This window comes from Terrapene carolina, unplaced genomic scaffold (genome assembly GCF_002925995.2).
Source record: "Terrapene carolina triunguis isolate 2854851 unplaced genomic scaffold, T_m_triunguis-2.0 Scaffold32922, whole genome shotgun sequence".
Classification (NCBI taxonomy): domain Eukaryota; kingdom Metazoa; phylum Chordata; order Testudines; family Emydidae; genus Terrapene; species Terrapene triunguis.
In genome coordinates, this window is record NW_020697273.1 from 2,641,309 (window position 1) to 2,656,868 (window position 15,560).

At 53.2% G+C, this 15,560-nt stretch overlaps 1 protein-coding gene across 1 annotated transcript in view; it reads left to right on the plus strand.

Annotated features, from left to right (window-relative positions):
• Positions 1-15,560, plus strand: part of LOC113409388 (PH domain leucine-rich repeat-containing protein phosphatase 2-like) — a 139,944-nt gene that overhangs the window by 123,392 nt on the left and 992 nt on the right. Inside the window, exons 19-23 of the mRNA XM_029914174.1 lie at positions 186-426; positions 1,191-1,313; positions 1,612-1,887; positions 10,141-10,275; positions 14,654-15,171. Of these exons, the coding sequence (XP_029770034.1) occupies positions 186-426; positions 1,191-1,313; positions 1,612-1,887; positions 10,141-10,275; positions 14,654-15,171 (1,293 nt within the window). The remainder of the gene's footprint in view (positions 1-185; positions 427-1,190; positions 1,314-1,611; positions 1,888-10,140; positions 10,276-14,653; positions 15,172-15,560) is intronic.

Genomic DNA, 15,560 nt, shown 5'->3' on the forward strand with positions numbered 1-15,560 from the left:
TTCCCTTGGTGGGACTCTCTTCCCGGCCAGGGGACTATGCCCAGACAAGCAGGGTTTGAATATGGTGCTTTCTGCCCTCGCTCATTCTCGGTGAGCAAAGAACATCAACGGTGCCTATACTGTCTCGGAAAGCTCACATCGCTGCACACTGCTCTATCTGCTGCTCCTTCCCACCCCGAACACAGGAAGCTTGTGAGCTTTGCTTCCGTAAGTTCCTGATGGTGGAGGCTATGTACCTTTGTGCACCACAGAAACCAGCACCGGCGGATCCGTTGGACAGCTGCTCTGCACCAGCGGCCAGCCCTACTCCCACTCTGTCCTGCCCAGCACCAGTGGCACTGCCGCATCCAATTAAGCACCATGTGCATAAAAAGCACATGCATGAGCACAAGCGTAGCGTTTCCTCTTCAAGCTGTGGCAGGTCGGGTGAGAAGTCACACACCAAAGATGAGGCTCCCCCTGTGAAGAAATCTCATTCTGAGCATAAATCCCAACACCATGCTCCAACAAGGACGACCTTGGCCCCGGTACCAACCCCGCAGCCTTCGCCTCCACCGCCATCCAGTCTGCAGGGACCATACAGTATCTCCTGCCTGGTCCCACGCACCCCAGGGTGCCTGTCTCCCTTGACTCCTACGACTGAGCTGATGCTGCCATTTGCTGGCTCTCCGCCACAACCCGCACTGCCGACCACCCACGGTCCTCCATTCCTAGTTGAGGATCCTCTCCTATTGATGGACCGCCCTCCATTGCTTCCCGCTGCTCTGATGGTCCCGTCAGTTACGACGGCTCTGCCCCTGCCGGATCTTCTTCAGAATTGGACTGATCCTCCGAGGCAGATCCTGCCTTCTCACCAGCCTGTTCGTACAGCCCAGATCCCAAAGGGCAGCCCTACCCACCAACTTACGGACTCTTTGCCGATCCGTAGTTCACCTACCTGAGGGGACCCCCAGTTCCGAGCGACCCTTATGCTTGGCCCTATTGAGCAGCTTGGGACCCGTAGTGGTATTATATACACCGCCACCACTATCCATCTGCTACCACCGCCTATGATGCCCCTTTGGATACTCCTGTTCTGCCAGATCCACTTGCACCACTGGCACTGCTGGACTAGTTGGCTCCACCAGTCCCCACTGGCGTCATCTCCTCTCCTGATGACACACTCATCCCTCCCTCTCTCTCGCCTCCAGATGATCATGCTCAGTATCAAGCCCTCCTTCATCGTATGGCCACTGCCCTCAAACTTCCTGTGGAGGACATCCAGGATCCTCAAGACCAGTTCATGGATATTCTGCAGCCTCCAAGCCCTGCTCGTACTGCCCTAATGCCATCCTTCAACCTGCACAAGCAGTCTGGCACACACTGGCTTCCTGTATGTCTACTCCAAAGCGAGTTGAACACTGCTATTTCGTGCCGGCCAAGGGTATGGACTTCCTTTTCCAGCACCCCCTCCAAATTCCCTGGTATTCCAGGAAGCTACGGAGCATGCCCACCAACACCACCTTCACTCCACACACCCCTTCCCCCCCACCCCTCCCGACCAGGCAGCCAAAAAGCTCGGCCTTATCAAGTGTAAGGTTTACTCCTCTGCGGGCCTCCAATTTTGTATAGTCAGTTACCAAGCCGTCCTGGCCAAATATGACTCCCGCTCCTATGCCAAACTGGCACAATTCAGGGACTTTCTTCCCCCAGACAAGCAACAGGACTTTCAATCGCTCATAGATGAGGGCATGTTGGTCACCAAAGTCACACTTCAGGCTGCAGTGAACACTGCAGATACCACCTCCCAATTGCTGGCCTCTGCGGTGGTGCTCCACCGCGACTCATGGCTGCAATTCAGCGGCTTCCCGAAGGAGGTCCAGACAACCCTTGAAGACCTCCCCTTTGGTAACAACAAACTTTTCAGCGACAGGAGGGACGAGTCCCTTCACTCCCTGAAAGACTCCCGAGCCACCCTCCGATCCCTGGGCCTCTACACACTGGTTCTCCTTCTGCCCCTGCCCCCGACAAACTTACCAGCCTTATCCACAGCGCCAGCCTGAACTACCCCATCGCCGCCCATGCTCTCAACACCTGCAACAATCTTCTGCCCCTACTTCGGCTGCCTCCATGTTCATCCACTGTACCCTCAGACACAATTTTTGACTCCTTCGCAGAGAACCATGAACCTTCCTCCATTCTGCTGGTTACACCCCACATCATCTTCGGCGACCGCTTTGCCCACAGCTGGGGCAAGATTACCACCAACCAATGGGTGCTCGATGTCATTCACCATGGCTACCTAATAGAGTTCTTTCTTTCCCTCCTCGCCACCCTCCCAGGGGTCGCACTTTGGACCCCTCCCAATACCACTCCTCCAACAGGAAGTGGATGCCCTCCTCTGCAAGAGCGCCATAAAGCCAGTACCACAATGCCATCGCAGCCATGGCTTTTACTCCACCTATTTCCTCATACCGAAGAAAGAGGGTGGTATCTGCTGTAACGGGGTCAGACCAGACGACTACAGGAGAGTGGTCCTATTGGGATCCAGGAAGTGGGCGGGCGGAAGCATCCCCCCAGCCTAAGGGGAGGATCCACAGGACCTGGAAGCCAAATGATTCCAGGGGACAACTAATGAAATAACAGGGACAGGAGTGAGGTCAAAGGGTCAAATGAAGGGAACCTGACAGGGACACCGAGCAGAGAACCCCGGACAGCGCCCACTGCTCCTCGAAGGCATCAAGGGAGCCAGCGGATGCCGCTCAGAGGAACTCTGCTTGGATGCATGAGCGGACGGAGGATCGGAAATAGGCCTCACAGTCACAGGAGACCCCATCAGCCAACCTCCTCTCCCTGGTTTTATAGATGGCCATTTTAGCCAGGGCTAGGAGGAGGTTGACCAGGAGGTCCCGTGACTTTGTGGGGCCACGGATGGGGAGTGCATAGATAAGAAGGTGAAGGGAAAAGTGCAACCAAAAATGTAACAGGATGTCTAAGAGGAGCTGGAATAGGGGCTGCAACCTGGCGCGCTCCAGGTAAACGTGCGCCAGGGTCTCCCTCACGCCGCAGAAGGGGCAGGTGTCCGGGACGGGGGTGAACCGCACCAGGTACACGCCTGTGCTCATGGCTCTGTGAAGGAGCCGCCAACTGATTGGCCCCAGGTGTCCTAATTAACCTATCAAGGGCCTGCCGGAACCTGTTAAGAGCCTCTCCTCCAGCCAGATAGGGGTGCGCGATAGGAGCTATGGGAGGAAGCTACTGGAGAGCTGGATGGTGCAGACGCTGACAAGCACCAGGAAAGAAACCATGCAGGTACAGAGGCGAAGGGCGGGAGAATCCCTGCCCAATGGGGTGGACAGCCCTTCTGGGCCCCCGAGGTCTGAGGGAAGAGACTCCACCAGAGGGGACAGACTGAATCCGGTGTCTGGTCTGTTGCCACCACGCCCTCAGGGGCTACCAGAAACCGAGAAGCTCCCTTTCCCCTCCCCCCATCAAGGAGTCCAGGGGGGAACCCTGCTCTGGCAGGGTGTGGACAGCAAGCCCAGGGGCATGGGGAAAATTTGGAGGGAAAGAGGAATACCCCAGCCCACTGCTAAATGGAAGCGCAGGACCCACCGAAGTGGAGAAGAAGCTCTGTCACACAGCCCTATCCTGGATCTCTGCTTATTCAACAGATTTATCCGCAATTTCCACTTCCGGATGGACACACAAGAACGGCCATACTGGGTCAGACCAAAGCTCCATCTAGTCCAGTATCCTGTCTTCCAACAGTGGCCAATGCCATGTGTCCCAGAGGGAATGAACAGAACACAGAATCATCAAATGATCCATTCCCTGTCTCCCATTCCCCGCTTCTGGCAAAGAGAGGTTAGGGACACCATCCCTGCCCATCCTGGCTAATAGCCATTGATGGACCCAGCCTCCATGAACTTATCTAGTTCTTCCCCTGATACTTCTGTGTCTTCCCAAGGGAGCCTGGTTCACAGCTTTTGATATGAAGGATACCTATTTTCATATCGACAGTCATCCTGCCCACCGTAAATTTCTCCGCTTCATGGTAGGCGTTTCACACTACCACTTCAGAGCCCTTCCCATAGCTACTGCTCCCCAAGTCTTTACCAAGGTCTTCGCCATCGTAGCATCATATATGTGCCGCCTAGGGCATTCCCTCTCTCCTTATCTCGACGACTGGCTTCTCGTTGCACTCTCCTGCACTCGTCTCCTTGCCACTATCCAAACTGGACGAGCTCGGCATCTACATCAACGAAGAGAAATCAATACTCCCAACCTCATCTTCATAGGGGCGAGTCTCAACTCTTATCGCGGCCCATGCCTTTCAACAGTCAGACTGTTTCACTGCCTCACCACTCTCATTGCACTCATTTGCCATTGACCTCACAAGTGCGTCCGACAGTGCCTCTCGCTCCTTGGCCACATGGTGACCTGCACCACGGTGACACCCTTCACACGCCTTCACATGCGCTGGCTCCAGCTCTGGCTCCGCTTGACTTACAACACACAGAGGGACCCTCTCTCCAAGCTGGTCCTCTTCTCCCACTTCCATCCTGGCCTCCCTCACTTGGTGGTGCATCCCTTTCACACCTCCGGTGCCATGCACCACCCTGACCACAGTTGTCTCCCTGGCAGGATGGGGAGCACATATGGAGGGCCACATGGCCCAGGGCCTCTGGTTACCCAAGGTAGCCAGAATGCACATCAGTGTTCTTGAAGTCCGAGCCATCTGCCGTGCACTTCTACTATTCCTCCACTCCCGCCATGTCCAACTGCTCTCCGACAACATGGCGACGGTCCTATATATCAACAAACAGGGCAGGGCCTGCTCCCTTTTCCTCTGTGTGGAGGCCATTCTCCTTTGGAATTGGTGCCTCAAACACAGCATCACTCTCCATGCTGTGCACCTTCCTGGCATGAGCAACTCCTTCGTGGATAACCTCAGTTGCTCCTTCTCCTCCTAGTTCTTCAGTTTCATATTTGAGTTCCTTCAGAACTCCTGGGTAAATACCATCTGGTCCTGGTGACTTAGTACTGTTTAATTTATCAGTTCCAAAATCTCCTCAACATGGGTCAGTTCATCAGATTTGTCACCTAAAAAGAATGGCTCAGGTATGAACCCACTGATTCAGCTGTAGTCATCTCTTGGACCAGATCCTGTGTGCCACTTAGGACTAAATCAAGAATTGCCTCTCCCTTGTGGGTTCCAGGGCTAGCTGGGTCCTGCCGCCCGCCCGCCGCAGCTGGGCAACTGCGCAGGGTCCCGCTGCCCTCCTGCCGCAGCTGGGCATGTGCGTGGGGTCCCCCCACCAGGTTAGGGGCTGGGAACTGTGAGGGCGGGGCTGGCTGGGAGCTCCAGCCCCAGGGCAGAAAATGTCACGGAAGTCAGTGGAAGTCACAGATTCCATGACTTCCGTGACCTCCATGACATAATCATAGCCTTACCTATTATATCAATATTCCCATTTAATAACAGGCATTCAAGTTCACCCATCTTAGTATTTAGACTTCTTGCATTTGTATACAACCACTTATAAAATTTGTCAATACTTAGTTGTCTGCCTTCATGTGATGTAATTGAATGGGAATCTTTTTCTTTTGACTGTTTTTTTTTCTGTTCCTATCTGTTCTTTATCATAGAATCATAGAAGAGTAGTGTTGGAAGAGACCTCAGGAGGTCATCTAGTCCAACCCCCTGCTCAAAGCAGGACCAACACCAACTAAATCATCCCAGCCAGGGCTTTATCAAGCCGGGCCTTAAAAACCTCTAAGGAAGGAGATTCCACCACCTCCCTATGTAACCCATTCCAGTGCTTCACCACCCTCCTAGTGAAAAAGTTTTTCCTAACATCCAACCTAGACCTCCCCCACTGCAACTTGAGACCATTGCTCCTTGTTCTGTCATCTGCCACCACTGAGAACAGCCTCGCTCCATCCTCTTTGGAACCCCCCCTTCAGGTACTTGAAGGCTGCTATCAAATCCCCCCTCATTCTTCTCTTCTGCAGACTAAATAAGCCGAGCTCCCTCAGCCTCTCCTCGACTTCTATCCTCTCCTCTTTACTATGATATAAAGTATCCCCTTTAATAAATCCTCCCCTAAGAGACATCTGTCCAAACCATGTGCACTTCCGCACCTGCCAGATTTTCCCCAGCCTTTAGTTTAAAAACTCCTCTGTGACCTATTTAATTTTACAATCTAGGTCCATTTTGGATTAGGTGGAGCCCATTCTTCCTGTATAGGGTCCTTCTTTCCCAAAAAGGTTGGTGATACCATTATTGGATACTTTGTCCAGTTCTATTGTCTGCACTTCAGAAAATATGCTGGCAAGTGGAAAGGGCTCAGAAAAGAGCTACACAAATTATTTGAGGTCTGGCAAACCTAAACCTGCCTTATAGCAGGAAACGAAAGAAGCTCAATCTATGAAGTTTATCTAAGAGAAGGTTAAGAGGTGACTTGGTCGTTGTCTATAAGTACCTACATAGGGAAGAGATTTGTGATAGTAGATGTGTCTTTAGTTTAGCAGAAAAAGGTGTAACAAAATCCAGTGGGTGGAAGCTGAAGCTAGACAAATTCAGTCTAGAAATGAGATGCAGGTTTTTATCAGTGAGGGTACTTAACCATGGGAACAACTCACCAAATGGTGTGATGGATTCTCTATCGCCTGCAGTCTTTAAACCAAGACTGGATAATTTTCTGAAAGAGATGCTCTAGCTCAACCAAAAGTTATTGACTTGTTGCAGGAATCACTGGGTGAAATGTGCTGGTCTGTGTTATGCAGCTGGTCAGACTGGATGATCAGAGTGGTCCTCTCTGACCTTAGAATCTATGAAGGTTTTCCCCCACTGTTGACTCCTCCATGATGTGGCAAGACCACCTGTAGGAAGGGAGTACGTTTATTGCCAGCAAGAGGCCAGTTAATGCCACTTGTGGTTGTGTGCCATGTGTCACAGTTTCAGGGCAACTGCACTTGTATTCCTCCCTCTGTGGTCCACCAAGTGCACCCATTTTAGGCTTCTGGCTCCCAGCCATCATCTCTTTTGATTGGAGATCTGCAGCTCACTCCCTCCTGACCAGGGATTTTAAGGCTCTACAGCGTTGGAGAGGCTCGGGGCTAGGGTGGAAGGGCAGGGTAAGGGCAGCCTGTCTTCCCATTAGTGGATGGGGGACGCTAGGACCCGGGGGCAGCAGACAGCAGTTGCTGCTGGCTCTGGCAGTACAAGCAGGCAAGGGAGAGGCGGTGGAGGCCGGGGACCCATCCAACACTCCCCCGCTCCCTGACTGCCCCCCCCCCGGACTCCCCTTACCATTCTGGCTCCACGTGTTTGCAAAACACGCTGCCCGGTGGGTCGGTTTGTGTGTTACACAGGGCTGCAGACAGAGGGAGGGGGGAGCAGGGGAGGGCTCTAGCTACTGGAGGCCAATGGGAGTGGGTCAATCGGCCCAGCCGCCGAATCAGCAGCCGCACTGTGCGTGGGAGGGAGGGAGGCGAGGGAGAAAAAAACCCCGGACATTTTAACCTTGTTACCAATTCCTCCCGGACGGCTATTTAGAGACGCAAAAGCCGGACATGTCTGGGGAAATACGGACGGATGGTAACCCTAGCTGAGCCCTCAAGGATTAACTCTCACATTCTACTGTACAAGGCAGCAGGAAAGGAGGGAGGGCAGACAGAGCCACAGTGTGTGTGTGTGTGTGTGTGTGTGTGAGAGAGAGAGGTGCATTTCCTCTTTAAGTATGAAGAGTGGGGTCAGAAGTGCACTGCCTTGTTAATTAGATCAGCAAGCTGAGACCAGACTGCAGCTGCTGCTGCCTGGAAGCTCCCTCTGTCCTGTGTATCCCCTGCTCTATGGAAGATGGGGTAAGCGGGGAGCAGCGGGGAGGGGGACACCCTGACATTAGCCCCCCTTTGCTCCCCCCCGCACAGCAAGCAGGAGTCTCGGGGAGCAGCTCCAAGGCAGAGGGCAGGAGCACCACATGGCAGTGCGGGGAGGGACAGCTGCAATTGCTGGGCAGCTGCTGCAATTGCTGGGCAGCTGCTGCACAGGCAACTTAGGGGAGCGGGGAGCTGATAGGGGGTTTGCCAGTCCACCCGGGTTCCAACCACCCACCAGCTAGCTCCACCGGGCTGCTCTTCCTGCAAGCAGTGGACAAAGCAGGCAGCTGCCAAACAACGTTAGAAGGGAGCATTGCACAACTTTAAACGAGCATGTTCCCTAATTGATCAGCAACGTAACGACGAAACAACGTTAACCGGGACGACTTTAAGTGAGGAGTTACTGTACTTCTACATCCTTCCCCACCAGGACTAAAAAACAAAGGGATTTATGCCTCAAAGTTCACCTCATGAAAGAGGTGATGCGTCCTGTGTCAGAACAGGATCTAAGGACCAGGTCTAGGTTTCTTATAAGCAAGCTCTAGCAGGGTGTGTCTCACTGTGGATGGCTCAGACTATGCAGTATCTTTCATGGCCTTACTGGTCTTGGGCTGCTCTGATTGATTCTAGACCTCCATCACGGTCATGCTCTAGGAGAATGTCGTCTCCTCCTCCCCCTGTGCAGGAAACTTCTACCCAGGATCCTACTGCCATCTCTCCACTCACTGTGTTGGACCCCATGGACTCCTTTTGAATAGGACTCCCTTTGAACCTATGGGTACAACCTTACACTTGCTTATTGTCTATGAAGGCAACATTGCTGGTGGAAGTCACTTCCACAAGGAGAGTTTTAAAACTCCAAGAGCTCCTGCATGACCACAATATTCCATAAAGACAAGGTTTCCCTTAGGCTGTACCCTAACTTTATGCTTAAAGTAGTGTTATCTCTCCAGCTGAACCAAACTATTCATCTTCTGGTGTTTTTCCCCAAAACTGCATTCTTCCAAAGCTGACAAGTCTTCATACTTTGGACATTCTTAGAGCTTTGGCATTTTGCCTGGACCAAACTAGGTCCTTCAGAACCTCCTCTAGACTTTTCGTAGCCTACACTGAGAGTGTTAAGGGTCAATCAGTGTCACCTCAGCGAATCTCAGATTGGATTTCTGACTGCATTAATCCTCTTGCTAATGTCTCTCCTCCACTGAGAATAACAGCTCACTCCAACAAAGCTCAGTCCACTTCATCAGCCTTTGAACAATGTCTCAATAGCAGATACCTACAAAGCAGCAAAATGGTCGTCTGTACATACCTTTTCCGGACATTACATCATCACTCAAGCCTCTTGTGATGATGCCAGCTTTGGCAAGCCTGTGTTACAATCTTTGTTCACATGATCTGAAGTCACTCCACCTGTACAGGAACTTCAGATGAGTCACCTGCAGTAGAATGTATATGTGCACAATCACTCAAAGGAGAAAAAATGGTTAGCTACCTGTACAGGAACTGTTGTAGTTCTTCGAGTAGTGTCGCTATGGGTGCTCCACTGTAGGTGTGTGTGCGTGCACACGCGGCTGCCTGCCTGCCACGAGACTAGCCAGTGTGTGTGGGCATTTCTCCCTTGGTTCTTTCTCAACCACCCTATGCTAGCGACGGAGCTGAGAGCTGTGTGTTCACGGATCGTTAACTCCTGATAGTTTTAAAATTTTTTTGCTGCTTTGAAGCCCCTTTCTTTTCTAAGATCTCGCCTCCCGCCAACCCTGTCGGGGGGGAGGGGACCCCCTGGACAAGGATATGCCTGGCTAGCTGCAAAGATTCCATTCCAGTAACGGACGAACACTTGCAGTGTATTCACTGCCAAAGGGAGAAGCACAATCCACAAAAGTGTGGTTGGTGACAGCAGCTAAAACCCAGGTCCAGGAAGTAGAGAGTGTTAAGGCTAAAACTCCTGCTCATGGAATCAGCCCTTCAGCCTCCAGAATCTCAAAGTGAGACATCACCGCAATCTTCTATGTCGAGGGCAGATGATTTTAAGGAATCGAGCCACTCGCTAAAGACCAGTAAGAAGATGTCTGTGAGTCCCTGTAGCGAGCCCAGTTTGAGCCAGAAACGTTCTCCAGCTTTATCAGTATCTTCAGTAGCAATGGCGTCGAAGCTGCCTAGAGTCAGTACTCAGGGCACACACGGTACCAAGCTGACAAAGGCCCAATGGGCATGGGCAAAGAGATACCGGTTACACGAGGGTGTGACAAACATAGACAATCTGCCCCGGGGAAGGTTACGTCAATGAGATCACCAGCACTGATGCCGACCCCAGTGCACGTGGCGCCGACGGACCATACAACCAGGTCCACGTCTCCAACTCCCTCAGTGCAAGCTCCTCGGCGCTGGCTGCCTTCAGCACTGATACCGGTACTGTCCGCACCGGTGGACTACAGGTGTGCATCAGACCTTTGGATAGCCGATGCACCAGACTTGCCTCTTCTCAGTATCAGAGCCTCATTACCGAGCTTGCCAGGATCAGTGGATGCATTGGCATCTGCATCTCCACACCACATAAGAAGATAACGGCCGTACTGCGTCAGACCAAAGGTCCATCTAGCCCAGTATCCTGTCTACCGACAGTGGCCAATGCCAGGTGTCCCAGAGGGAGTGAACCCAACAGGTAATGATCAAGTGATCTCTCTCCTGCCATCCATCTCCATCCTCTGACAAACAGAGTCTAGGGACACCATTCCTTAGCCATCCTGGCTAATAGCCATTAATGGACTTAACATCCATGAATTTATCCAGTTCCCTTTTAAACACTGTTGTAGTCCTAGCCTTCACAACCTCCTCAGGTAAGGAGTTCCATAAGTTTAGCCATGTACTACCTCTTTCCCATTCGGAGTCAGATAGCGAGCCGGAGGAGCTGGGTTCTCACTCATTGTCACCATTCAGACCCCAGTCCCACCAGAGGTACCCCCCTGGCCCTCAACTTCCTTGGTATGCGCAACCATGGTTCCAGCCACCAGCTCCCTACCCACAGTAGCCAAACTGGGACGCCTGGTAGGCCCAGAGACAACAAGCCTCACGGGCACCTAGCGTGATTTACCAGCAGGCACAGAGATGTCCCCTTTCAGCGACAATGTCAAGGGCACCCGATCCTCCAGAATTCTTGGAGGAAGAATGGGAAATGGAGACAGAAAAGCAAGAGGCTCCTCAAATCCACCTCTCATCATCCTCACCTAACGAGGTGGTGATGCCTCCCCCGCCATTTCTGGCAGATGACTTTGTCATTCCAGGACCTAATTCAAAGAGTGGCTGAGGCCCTACAAGTGCAACTACATGAAGTGTATGAACCTCATCAAGCTGGTGGACATTTTTCATTCTTCCACCTCTGCCAGGGTAGCCCTCCCAGTTAACAAGGCGCTCCTAGATCCTGCTAGGAGCGATTCACCCATCCACCTCCAAATTCCATCACAGTGGACATGGACAGTTCGAGGGGTCGCCAATACCAATTTAAATCTACCCCGTATGACCAAGACTGGACACGCTTGGACCTGTTTGGCAGAAAAGCCACCCTCCAGATTCGGGGAGCGAACTATCAGGCTTTACTAGCCAAATATGATTATCAGAACTATACAAAATTAAACTCCTTTATTGAGCAGCTCCCGGATACATACAAAGATCAATTCATGGCTATCATTAACGAAGGCCAGTTAGTGGTGAAAACATCTCTGCAGTGCGTGTTGGACACAGCCGACACAGCAGCGCACTGTCTCCCCCGTGATGGCTATGAGGAGAGCCTCATGGCTCCATTTGTCCGGCTTCCCTAAGGTGGTCCAGACAATAGTAGAGAACCTCCCCTTCAAGGGAACAAAACTATTCGCCGAGAAGACAGATGCGCCCCTCCACATGGTAAAGCAGGGATCGGCAACCTTTGGCACGCAGCCCGTCAGGGTAAGCTCCTGGCGGGCCGGGCCGGTTTGTTTACCTGCCGCGTCCGCAGGTTTGGATGATCGCAGCTCCCACTGGCCGCAGTTCGCCGTCCCAGGCCAATAGGAGCTGCGGGAGTGGCGGTCAGCACATCCCTCGTCCCGCGCCGCTTTCCACAGCCCCTATTGGCCTGGGACGGCAAACTGCAGCCAGTGGGAGCTGTGATCGGCCGAACCTGCGGACGAGGCAGGTAAACAAACCAGCCCGGCCTGCCAGGGGCTTTCCCTGATGGGCCGTGAGCCAAAGGTTGCCGATCCCTGTGGTAAAAGATTCTTGAGTGACTCTGAGATCCTTGGGGATATACAGGCCGGCTTACAAAAGAAAATATAGTCCTCAACCACAGGTCAAGCTGAGATCATTGCAGTACGTCCCTCAGTATTCATTGTGGATATTGTACAAGCCACAGAGAAAGAAATCGAAATTCTGTAAGCACAATCAATCAGGGCCACAGCCGCCTTTGTCTCAGCCCTCAACTTCGAAGCAACACTTTTGATGGGTTGGTCGAGGTGCCAATACAACATTCTCCTTACAATCTCTCACTGGGAACCCCCACTTCTACTTTTGGAGACTGCCTTTCCCCTATCCGCAGTACCTGGGAATGGATAACCTCCAACAAGTGGGTGCTGGAAATTGTCCAGGGTGGATCTGCCATCCACTTCTCCTCGCTTCCCCCTCCCAAACATCCTTCCCCATCCTTCTTCAGGGACCTTTCTCATGAGAGTCTACTACACCAAGAGGTGAATCATCTCCTCAACATAGGAGCTATAGAGCCGGTCCCACACATTTCAAGGGCAAGGCTTCTACTCTCGTTACTTCCTGATACCAAAGAAAAAGGGAGGTTGGAGACCTATACTGGACCTCAAAGCGCTCAATAGGTATATCAAGGTGCAGAAATTCAAGATGGTTACGCTGTCAACGATTATCCCAGCGCTAGAAAAAGGGGACTGCTTCTCGGCCCTCGATCTTCAAGATGCATATTTTCACATCTCTATCAAACCAAAACACAGGAGTTACCCCGTGGTCACGCTAGGCCAGGACCGCCACCAGTACAGAGTACTCCCTTTCAGCCTTGCATCAGCCCCCAGGGTGTTATCCAAGGTCCTTTCGGTAGTGACGGCCCATCTACGTTCTCCGGGTATCGTGATTTTTCCCTACCTGGACGATTGCCTTCTCAGGACATGGTCCTTCGCAGAGGCCCAATGAGTCATTCAGACCACACAAGACTTATTTCTGAGAAAGGGGCCTACAAATCAATGAACAAAAATCGTCCTTAACACCAGGTTCAAAAACTAGTTTTTATAGGAGCCGACCTTGACTCCATTCAGGCGAGGACACTCCTACCACATCACAGATTTCTCAGTCTCTCGTCTTTGATAGAGACAATACAATCCAGCCCTCAAATCTTGGCCAGATAGTTGCTGGAGCACATGGCCACGGGCACATCAATCATTGCTCATGCCAGACTATGCATGAGAGCCTCCAAGCATGGTTGGTATACAGACCAAACAAAGACAATATAACAAGCTCCTGTCAGTGCCCATCATAGTCAAGCAATCCTTGAACTGGTGGAAGGACCCAATGAATGTTTGCATGGGGATCCCATTCGCTCAGTTTTCCCCATCCCTTCTGACCACCGATGCATCCCTCATAGGCTGGGGAGCGCATCTCAGTGGTCACACTGTTTAGGGCAAATGCTTCCTGTCAGAGATATGTCTCCACATCAACCTGCTGGAGCTCAGAGCTGTTTGAAATGCATGTGCTCACTTCCTCACACTGATGAAGGACATGCACATGAAGGTCATGACAGACAACATGGCCTGTATGTACAACATAAACCGTCAAGGAGGCACCAGATCTCATTCTTTGCACAGAAGCTCTGAAGCTATGGAATTGGTGCATCTCTCACAACATCCTAATATCAGCGGCCTATCTACCGGGAATACACAACACAATGGCTGACAGCCTCAACTGCAAGTTCCCTCTCGACCACGAATAGGAAGTAGAGCCAACCATTTTACATGATATATTCCAACAATGGGGGTTCTTCTTCAAGTGATTGCTCAGGTGTATTCCATTATAGGTGTGTGTGCTCGCCACGTGCACCAGTGCCGGAAGTTTTTCCCTTAGCAGTATCCGTAGAGGGGGAGCACCGCTGCGACCCCTAGAGTGGCGCCGACATATCGCGCCATAAAGGGGGCTGCGTGCTTCCCCTACCCTCAGTTCCTTCTTGCCGCCAGTGAAGGTAGTCGGAACTTGCTCCAGCTTAGCTTAGCTGCAGCGTTTCTAGCTTAGTGGTATCCAGTTTCACTGATCTCTTTCCTTACTGAACTTACTTTCGCGAGTGCCTGGCTCGGGGCATGCCCCGTGGCCCAGGCTTCAAGTCGTGCGACTCCTGTTGCAACTCCATGCCCAGAAGCGATCCACACAATCAGTGTCTTCGCTGTCTGGGCGAGTCTCACGTTAGTGACAAGTGCAAGATCTGCCGCTCCTTCAAGCCCCGGACGAAAAAGGAGCTTGAGATCTGACTCAGAGCTCTTTTAATGGAGTCTGCATTGGCCCCGGCACCGGCCCCGGCACCGGCGCATCGAGCCGACACTGCGCCAGGCTCCGTGTCTTTGGCGCGTGGCGAAGCGCCTTCGGTGCGCCATTCTGAATCAGCACCCGGTACCGTGTCCTCGGTGCGCAGCGAGGCGCCGTCGACGTCCCGGCACTGCTCCCCAGCTAAGAAGCCAGGGAAGTCTCAGCGGCGCCGAGAGAAGGACAGGGGTGAGGCCAGACCCGAGTTGGGCAGCCCGCGATCCCCATTGGACAGAGACCTCTGAGCAGAGTAGTTCAGTCCTGTTCGCGCGAGCCTCGTCGGAGGTACGCATGCCTTCGACGCCAGAGGCAGCGCGTGACATCTTAGCGCTTCCGGTGCCGGGAGAGCCGCCTCAGTCAGGCCCCCGATCCCGTGGGAAGCCGCCTTTGGGCGCCCATCAGCCCTCCCCGGAGGTGTCGGAGGTCGAGGCACCGTCCCGGGTCGAGGTGCCGAGCAGAGCCCTGAGACGCACGTCAACTCCGCGTCTGGACTCTTCGACGAGCGGTTCCCACTCCTCCGCTCTTGGACGCCGTCGCGGAGGTAACAAGAGACGGCACCGTTCCTCTTCCAGCCACTCCAAGAGGAACAGGTCTCGACGCCGTCGGCACCGGCGCTCGTACTCAAGCGTCCGCCATCGCAGAGGCCATGCCCGGAGCGAGTCCCGAGAGTCCCCAGCACCGTGGCCACAGGCGCCGCAGGGAATCCGGAGACAGTTCCTCGGACATCTACCTGTCAACATCGTCCAGGTCCAAGTCTCGGGGTAGGAGCTGTCACAATAGAGACTGCTCCAGTCGTTCCCATGGCACCGTGCGCTTTTCCAGGACTTCGGCTTCGGTACACAGCCGTCTCTCCCTGGGCCGCACCGCGCCGCAAGAACAACCAGTCCTGCCGCCCGATGCATCTCCATTCCAGGCCGTGCCCTGGCAGGGACAATGGTGCCAGTGGCACCGTGGCCTCAGGCATCTGCGCAGCCAGGACCTCGCTCTGTGGCGGGAGCCTCTCAGGGCCGACCTGCGTTGCCTCCCCGGCACCGGGATCAGGCCGTGGGCGCCGAACCCCCGGCACCAACTCCGGTACCGGACGTGGAGCGCACGGTGCCATTGGCCGCCGAAGGCACCTCACCGTCCACCTCTTCGGCACA